This window comes from Echinops telfairi, unplaced genomic scaffold (assembly GCF_000313985.2).
Source record: "Echinops telfairi isolate 266 unplaced genomic scaffold, ASM31398v2 ScPeMD7_7436;HRSCAF=8474, whole genome shotgun sequence".
Classification (NCBI taxonomy): Eukaryota; Metazoa; Chordata; class Mammalia; order Afrosoricida; family Tenrecidae; genus Echinops; species Echinops telfairi.
This window is the reverse complement of record NW_022111336.1, coordinates 2,251,761-2,260,739: the sequence shown is the minus strand read 5'-3', so window position 1 is coordinate 2,260,739 and position 8,979 is coordinate 2,251,761. Positions and strand designations below refer to the sequence as shown.

Here is an 8,979-nt window from a genome sequence, read left to right as displayed (position 1 = left end):
TGTTTTGTGAGATGGAAGAGGACTTTGTGGATTGGTATCAGACATATGGGCTAATGTTGGACTTGTGGTTTGGGGCAGCATTGGGTTGGGATGTGCACTTACACTTCATATAAAACTCTGTCTTATACATATGAGTTTCTGTGGATTTTTTTCTCTGAATGCACCCAGACTAACACATTTAGTCTGTGTTTCCTAGAGTAATAAGTCATAAACACATGTATATGTGTAAGAGCAAGTTACACAATATATGTGTAAGAGCTATTATACATTAAGAAAGCATTGCAACCCATTCCAGTGCAAGTCCATAAGTCCAATATAAACACATAAGTCTATAAATTCCTCTTCAGACTCACACAATATATGCAATGATGCCGAATGCAGAAAGTCCACAGGCCAGTGGGTGGAAAGTCTTGTGGATCCAATGGCAATGGAAGCATCTCAGCACTGGCAGGAGTCTCCATGTTGCTTCTTCGGTTCAAGGGCTCTAGTGTAGCTCCACATGTCCCAGGGAGTGAGTGGTGTCCTGACTCCAGACAGCTATTTATCTCCTTAGCACCTCCAAATGAAGTCATCAGCTTCGACCTGATTGACAGGCTGAACTCCACCCCTTCACTCATAAGTCTCAAATTGACAACACATTGTGTAACTAACAGAGACACTATGGTGCCCTTGGCCCCAGGTGTGTGACTTTCCATTGTCTCACATGCAGGTGAATGTTGGACTTTGAATATAGAAGAATTAGAAGCAGTGAGATATTTGAGTTGTGATGTTTGAGAAGAGCATTGAATTTTCCATATAATGCCAAAATGACAAACAAGTCTGATTTGGAGGAAGTATTGAAGAGAGTGCTCCTTGGAGGCAAGGCTGGTGACACTCTGCTTTATGTACTTTGGAAAGGTTGTCGGGAGAGACCAGTCCCTGGAGAGGGACAGCATATTTGGTAATGTGGAGGAAGGCCCACAAGGAAATGGTTTGACACAGTAGCTACAACATACAACTCAGGCATGATCACTGCTTCCTTCTGTTGAGCATAGGGATGCTGTGAGATAAAACCCACTCAATGGCACTTATAAACAAGAACCACACAAGGGCAGTGAGGAATGTCAGGCTGAGAGCACTCAGTTCTATATGTTGTTGTTGTTGTTGATGATGATAGGTGCCATGGAATTAGTTCTGACTTATCAGGACCTAACGCACAACAAAAGAAATCAATACTAGGTATTAATCATCCCCATGAGAATTGTTAAGTTTTAGGCCATTGTTGTAGCCACTGTGTGTTTTTGCACAGGCCAACCATCTGTCCTGGGCATTTTGTCATGTGCCTCAGGTTTTCCAGTTCATGTCCCATCACACGTGGAACAAGGACCCATTCTCTGCAACGAGGCCAGTAGAGAAATTTCTCATGAGTCGGAGGAATGTCAAATTTCTCAGGAAGTCATTTACCTAAGAGATGGGAGCCAATCTAAGTCTCTCCATGGGGACTGGGAAGGTCAGCATACTAGAACATAAGGTGTACACAGAAAGACTATTTGCACTGGCTTTTATACCTACAAATCCCTGGCAGGGTTTTCAATCTAGTGTCCTCTCCTTTATCCAACAGATCACTTAGTGACGTGAAGGACTTGCCTAAGAGGGGAACCACTGGTAAGCAGGTATAGGATTCTCAGATGCTGATAGCAACCATCCACCTTGGCATAGAGTGAGCATCTGTAAACCACTTTCATCTCACCGGAGGAAATATACTGTGAAGGCATAGCCCAGCTTAATAAAACAATATAACATGTCTTCCATTTGCATAAATAGTCAGATGTCAAGGTGATAACCCTAAATGAGGCATAAAGAAGGCAGAAAAATAGTGTGTGTCCCAGAAACACTTATCACTGCTGTCATTCCTTTGAGGCCCTGAAGAACTGTGAACAAATGTAGGGCACCCTGATTCCAGAGCATACTTCCTGAGGACTCTACTCGGGAAGAACAGGATAAATTCCCCAAAGTAATCAGGTGTCAAGGTCAGAGCACTGAAAGAGAAATGATACCATCATCCACTCTCAAACAGTGAACACCTCATCAATTCTCCCATCCCTCCAACACTGCCACCCTGCTGGAATTGTGAACAGAGCTGAGAGCTGCCACGCTAAGCAGGCCCCTCCTTTGCTCCTCAGATTCCAGGATGCAAAGCTTACCACAGAGGGAGGATAACTAGGCCCTAAGCAGAAGACAACAAGAAGATCCTCCCTCAGTATTATTCTTAGTGATAAGCAAGACAAATGGCTCCTCACAGAGCACCAACCCTGTTCACAGTCTTGGGCTGTCCCAGCATCGTTGGCTATCTGTCCCTTCATCCAGTCATTAGCGACTCATAACAACCCTTTATAGGTTTTGTGAGAATGTAAATCTTCACCACATCAGACAGCCTCTTTGATCGAAAGAGTTGCTGGTGGGTTTGAACCACAGTCTTGATGTTACTATGCCATTGCCTAACCCACAGTCTACCAAGGCTCCTGTCAGCCTAAGGTTTGCCTTTATTTCCTTTTGTAGGGTTCCTGAGTGGTAACGTCTTTGTTCTAACAGGGAAATGGAGTGGGGTGGTGTGGGGGATGGAGCAGTCCTGTTTCTTCCCCTGGGATTGACTTCTCTGGAGTCAAAGTGAGGACTGACATTTGAGAGAAGCTGCATCAACGGAACTAGAACTAAATAAAAGGAAAGTGAAAACATAAAATATCACTGCCCTTGGGTCACTAAGGACTCATAGTGACGATATGTGTCCCATTAGAAGTACAGTGAACCCTCGCCACTTGGCGCTTCGACTTCCGCGGCTTCACTCTATCACGGTTTTTGCGTAACAGCACCCACTGCCTACGCCCGCTCCTTCAGAGGAAAACGACGGCGACCCACCTGTAGAGTACATCCCTTAAGTCATTTCATAGGCTATTGATTGCAGTATTTGTAAGAACTATGTATAATAATACTGTATGTGAAATATGTAATACTGTAAACTAGATGCCATAAATAATATAATAAATAATAAATGATAATTGTAACGTCCAAAATGTTTTACTGTATTTTCCCTTTTTCGTTTAATAAATTGGGTAATACGAGTGTAATGGTGACTAAAGGGTGTTTTTTCATGTCCTCTATGCTCTAACTACGAAAATATTTGATTTACAAATAAGGAATCCTACTTCGCGGAATTTCATTTATCATGGTAGGGTCTAGAACGGATTAACCGCGATAAATGAGAGTTCACTGTACCACTGTGAGTTTCAGAGACTGCAATTGTTGATGAAATTTGAAAGACACATCTATATTCCTTGGAGCCATTAGGTGGTTTCAAACTGCCGACCTTGTGGATCCCAGCACAATGGATAACTGTTAAGAAAACAGGGCTTCAGTTACCCCTTCTCTAGCCTCAGAGCCACCCAATGAAAGGATTCTGATTAAAGAGCAAGGAGGAAGCAGGCAGAGCTCTCAGCTGAAGTACCCTTTCATTTATGCCAGAGAACGCAGTTTCCTCCAAGGGCGTCCCCCAGTTCCATACAGGGGCTTTTCTCGTCCCTAAGTGGAGTGAATCCAGGCACCGAGTGAAAAAGGTGAGTGTTGGGATGGGTTCAAAGGGTCTAGCCCCCAGGGAGGCTCTGCTCAGAATGCAAACAGCAGGCGCTCCCATGGAACCCCCAGCTGCGGAGGCCTGAACCCGGGTCTTGGTTCTCCAGGAAGGGAGAGTACAGTTGAGTTGGATTCCTGGCTGCACATGGGACCCCCAGGCTTAGATAGAGATTGAGGTGGGGACCCTCATGTAGCATCCATGGAGAACTGGGTCCCAATGAACAGGGTCCCAAGAGATGCGGCCCTGATGTCGGCCCTCGGATTTCCCCCTAAAGCGTGGCCCTTGGAGGAGCCCCACGTTCATTAGCCGGAACTGACGTTTTTCAAAAGCCACGCTACTGCCCAAGAGCCGGAAATTTGCCACTTCCGGGTTGGAGACACATCGAGGTTCCACGCGGGAGTCCCAGTTGTGCTCAGGAGTCCAGGTAAGGGGCCCAAACCTGACCCGGAGGGACCAACTATGTAATCCAGACCTCCTCTAGGCCTTACTAAGTCCCTGCCCCACCCCCAAGTTCCTAGTCCCGAGGCCACCGTCACCTGGGATGTCCCCGGAGCTGGGTCTTCAGACCTAGTCCAAAGGATTGGTCCCAATCCGGAGGAGCGAGGCGAACCAGGCTTTCCTGGGGGTTAGAGAGGGTCCATCCCGCTCCTGAGGCAAGCGGCTGCGCAGAGTGTAGCCAAACAGAAGCCGCCCTGCTCTCTCTTCTGAAGCCCTCAGGCAGACGTGCTGCCACCCGGCACATGTGCGACCCTCTGACTCTGCTCCAGTTAGTTGCGGACTTAGGTCTTGGGCATAAAGCATCGGCCCTGGATCCGCGGTCTCAGGGGAAAGGAGGAAAGACATCTGTCTCCTTGCCAGCCCCTGCCAGCCCCCCAGGGATCACCAGGCAGACCTGACACATTGGACTTAATTTCCACCCCTCCTCCCCCACAGGCTTCTCAGACACTGGGCGGACCAGATCAGGAGGCTTGTGCTTGCCTGCCAGAGGTCGAAGCTCTCTCAGCCTCCCTCTTCCGTGGGTCTTGTCACGTGCCCACCCACAATCCTTCCTGGTGCCCTTGACTACAGACATCATGCCTCGTGGTCATAAGAGTAAGCTGCGTGCCCGTCAGAAACGTCACCAGCTCCGAGCTGACACCCGCGGTGCACAGGAGGAAGAGTCTCCCCTCTCCTCCTCACCTCCTGTTGGGGAGTCCCCCGAGAGCGTTCCTGGTGTTCTGGTGTCCCAGGGGCCTGTGGGAGCCCAGTCCACCACCACAGCTGCCGCAAGTGGTACCTTCACAAGAGCTGCCAAGGGCCAGGAAGAGGGAAGGCCAAGTTCATCTGGGGCACCACCCGCCACTGACAGCACTAAAAGTGACCTCATATCCATTAAGGCGGGTATGCTCTTACAGTACCTGCTGGAGAAGTTTAAAAGGAGAGAGCCCGTTATGAAGTCGGAAATGATGAAGGTTCTTGGTAGAAAGTACAAGCAGTCCTTCCCTGAGATCATGAATATAACCACTGAACTGCTGGAGCTGGTATTTGGTCTTGTCCTGAAGGAAATGGACACCATCACCCAATCCTATGTCCTCCTGCGGAAACTCTGCCTCACGGAGGACGAAAGAAATCTGGATGGTGATGATGACAGGGAGTTTCCTAGGAATGGGCTCCTGCTGGCTCTCCTGGCCTTGATCTATATAAATGGCAAACGGGTCACTGAGGAAGATATGTGGGAATACCTGAATATGTTGGGGGTGTATGATGGGGAGAAGCACGTCTTCTTTGGGGAGCCCAGAAAATTCCTTATGAAAGATATGGTTCAGGAAAAGTACCTGGAGTACGTGCAGGTGCCCAATAGTGATCCCCCACGCTTTGAATTCCAGTGGGGCCCCAGGGCCCATGCTGAAACCAGCAAAATGCAAGCCCTCGAGTTTTATGCCAAGGTCACTGGTGCAGTCCCCACTGACTTCCCCCTTCAATATGAGGAGGCCTTGAGAGAGGAGGAAATGCAAGCCAAAGCCCGAGTTGCAGCCAAAGCTAGTCGTGCTACAAAGTCCAGGGCATGTGCCAGTGCCTCATCAGGCAGCTCCTCCAACCCATAATAAAGTCACAGGCAGATTATTCACTTTGTGGTTCGAAAGAGAATTTAGAACTCAAGTAGTGCAAGGGCTGGGCTTAAGGCATTATAGTAGATTGTATTAAATATGGTCTTTATGTTTCGGTTTGTCCTTTATCATTTGATAGTATTAGAATATTCTGTTTCATCTCACGTTCATTTAGCATAGTATTTCAGCTTTTGAATGAGCTATATTCTATATTCCTTATTAATTACATAACGTAAAAGAGTAAGAATGTTAGGCTTTTCCTAACGCATCTTGAAAACTTTGAATCTTTATTTGCCGTGGTGAGGGTTCCAGAAAAAGAAAACATCACTTTGGAATTGAGATTTTCTTGAAAATGTGAGTGAACCCCACAATAAAATACATGTTATGTTGCTTTACTCATTTGTGTCTACCTTTTTATTTCTAAAAATTCAAACACACACACACACACACACACACACATATCTGGAGATCCAGAGGTTATTCAATAATATTGATGAATTTTTAAAATCATTTTATTGGGGGCTCTTACAACTCTTGCTACGTGCCATACATCAATTGTATCTGACATATTCACACACATATTCCATAATTCTTTTCTTGACATTTACTTCCCATTGAGCCCTTGGGATCAGCACCTCTTTTTTTCTTTCCCTCCTCAACCCCAACCCTCATGGCCGCCTGATAAATTATAATTTTCAAATCTCACATTGACTGCTATCTCGCTTCCACTCTGGTTTCTGTTGCTCTTCCCTCTGGATGGGGGTGTGTGATTATGTGCCCTTCATTGCAATAGGTGTCCCCTTCCCTCCCCCTCTTCCTGCTACCCTTTTGGCATCTCTATTCCCATTCCTGTTCCTGGGTTCCATGTGTCCTGAGTTTTATCTCTTGCCTGTAGCTATGTTCATGCTCCCGTCTAGTCTAGATTGGGAGCCAGCACTGAGGTCGTGATAGTGGGGGTGAGGAGGCCTCCAGGGAACAAAGGTATAGTGCTTTACCCATTTGTGCTCTACTGCACCCTGATTGACTCACCCCCTTGCTGGGACCTATCTGTGGGGGCACGTTTCACTTTCCATAGATGGTCTTTAGGTCTCCGCTCCAACCCCCCTCTATTCTTACCAATGCTTTTTTGTTTCTTTTTTTACTGTTTGTTGTGAATCTTCTGATACTCATTGCCCAGTCTAGATGACACCGCACAATCACACTGGCTGATGTGCTTCTTACATGTGGGCTTGTTGCTTCACTGGTAGATGGCTGCTTGTTTAACTTCAAGCCTTTAAGACCCCAGACACTATATCTTTTAATAGCCGGGTAACATCCTCTGTCTTCACCACATCTGCTTATGCACCCATTTTGTCTTCAGCGATCATGTATGGGGGCAGGGTGAGCATCACAGAATGCCAATTTGTTAGAACACAATGGTCTTGTGTTATGGGAAGGCATGAGCGGAGGCCCAAGGCCCATCTGCAGCTTCAGTGTATTGCCTTACAAATATATGTACATAGGCCAACAGCACTATTTTTATGAATTAATCTATTTGCATAAGTGCACCCCTTAGTTAATCTCCCTATCTATGCCTTTGCTTCCTAGAGCTTGCTTCTGTTTCCTTATGCCTCCTCCTGCCCTGCCATCACTTTCCCCTTCTTCCACCTCTTAGTGCTTCCTCTCCACTAGATTGGTGTTGCTCTAATACTCACAACATCTCTAATCTCTCCTAGATGTTGGTTGTGCTTCCCCTCTCCTTGGAGCTGTCCGGTCACCACACCCTTCTCCCCACCTCCTTCTCCCCCTTCTACCTTCCAGGGACATTAGCCCCATTGGCTTCTCCCTGGGCTTTCTCCCATGGTCCAACCCATATAATTAGGCAAACCATCCATGTCATAGTCTGAATAATCAGAAAACATACAGTTGAAGACAGAAAAGGAAAGAGAAAAAGGTGAAAGGAAAGAAAAAAGAAAGAAGGAAGGAAAAAACCAAAAAAGTCTACATAGGTCAAGGTCTGTTTGCTGGTCCCCATGAGACCCTCCCTCTTGGTCCTGAGGGAGATCTGGAGGCTGCCCCTCCTCGCCTGAAGTCCATTCTTGGGGCTCCTCGGGGGTTCTGTGGCTCGGCTTTACTCCAATCGCTTATCTGTTATGTGAAAGCGATCTGATGATATTTAAAGAAAATGGAAATTGATCTTCCTTATGACCCAGCCAGCTTGGTCACACATGTTGGATTCACATGTACTTCTCTTTGGTCTGACCTCCCCCCACTGCCTATGCTTCCACCGATATACTGTGAGATAAGTGTCTCTTCTTCTATACCTGCTGTGCTGATAGTACTTACCTCAGGGGACTCACAGTGGCTGTAGATATCTACATGACCACCAGCAGTGGAGGAGGGTTCCTATTTCACCACATCCGCTCCAACATTTGTTGCTTTCTGATTTTCTGCTTTGGGTTAACCTCAAGGGTGTTAGATGGTATCCCAAGGTTGTTTTAATTTGCATTTCTCTTTTGGCTTATGAACGGGAACACTTTCTCATGTGTTTGTTGGCCATATGTGTCTCCTCTCTAGTGAAAATTATTGTAAGTTATTTTGTCCACTTCCTTAGGGGGTTAACTGTTTTCCAGTTTTTGCAGGCCATGAGGGTGTTGTACAATAAGCCATTTGTCTGATGTGTCAATATTAAAAATCCTCTCCCAGTCTGTGGGTTGCCTTGTTACCCTCTTAGTGAAGTCTTTCAAGTCGCACAGGTGTTTTATTCTAAATAAATTCCATTTGTCGATTTCCAGTTCATCTGTGTGTATCCTTCCTTATTGCAGTGAGCCTATGAACTCCCTCGGCCAATGCTTTTAGGTTTGTCCCGATTCCTTCCTTGATGGTCCTGTTGGTTTGGGGGTTTTACTTCTAGGTCTTTGATCCACCTTGAGTTTGTTCTTGTGCATGGGGTGAGGTAAACATCTTGTTTTATTTTTCTACATGTGGATATCCACTGTTACCAGCAGCACTTTTTAAAAAGGGCATCTGCTTCCCACTGGATGCCTTTGGAACCCTTATCGAAGATCAGTTGTCTATATGCTGATGGTTTTACTTCTGGTCTTTCTACTTTTTTTTTTCTGTTGGATTTTTTAAATCATTTTATTGGAGGCTCGTACAGTTCTTATCACAATCCATATATACATCCATTGTGTCAAGCACATACGTACATTTGTTGTCATCATCATTCTCAAAACATTTGCCTTCCACTTGAGCCCTTAATATCGGCACCTCATTTTCCCCCGTGCCTCCCCCCTCCCCCCTCCC

At 46.3% G+C, this 8,979-nt stretch overlaps 1 protein-coding gene across 1 annotated transcript; it reads left to right on the top strand.

Moving 5' to 3' along the window:
* The first annotated feature begins 4,680 nt into the window (after positions 1–4,680).
* LOC101645993 (melanoma-associated antigen B1-like) lies at positions 4,681–5,691 on the top strand. Its single transcript, XM_004713890.1, has one exon. It carries the CDS (start codon positions 4,681–4,683, stop codon positions 5,689–5,691), a length of 1,011 nt encoding a protein of 336 aa, XP_004713947.1.
* The last annotated feature ends 3,288 nt before the right edge of the window (positions 5,692–8,979 follow it).

What these genes read in the sequence shown, in the direction of transcription:
- LOC101645993 (XM_004713890.1), top strand. Translation starts at nt 4,681, where the DNA reads ATGCCTCGTGGTCATAAGAGTAAGCTGCGTGCCCGTCAGAAACGTCAC.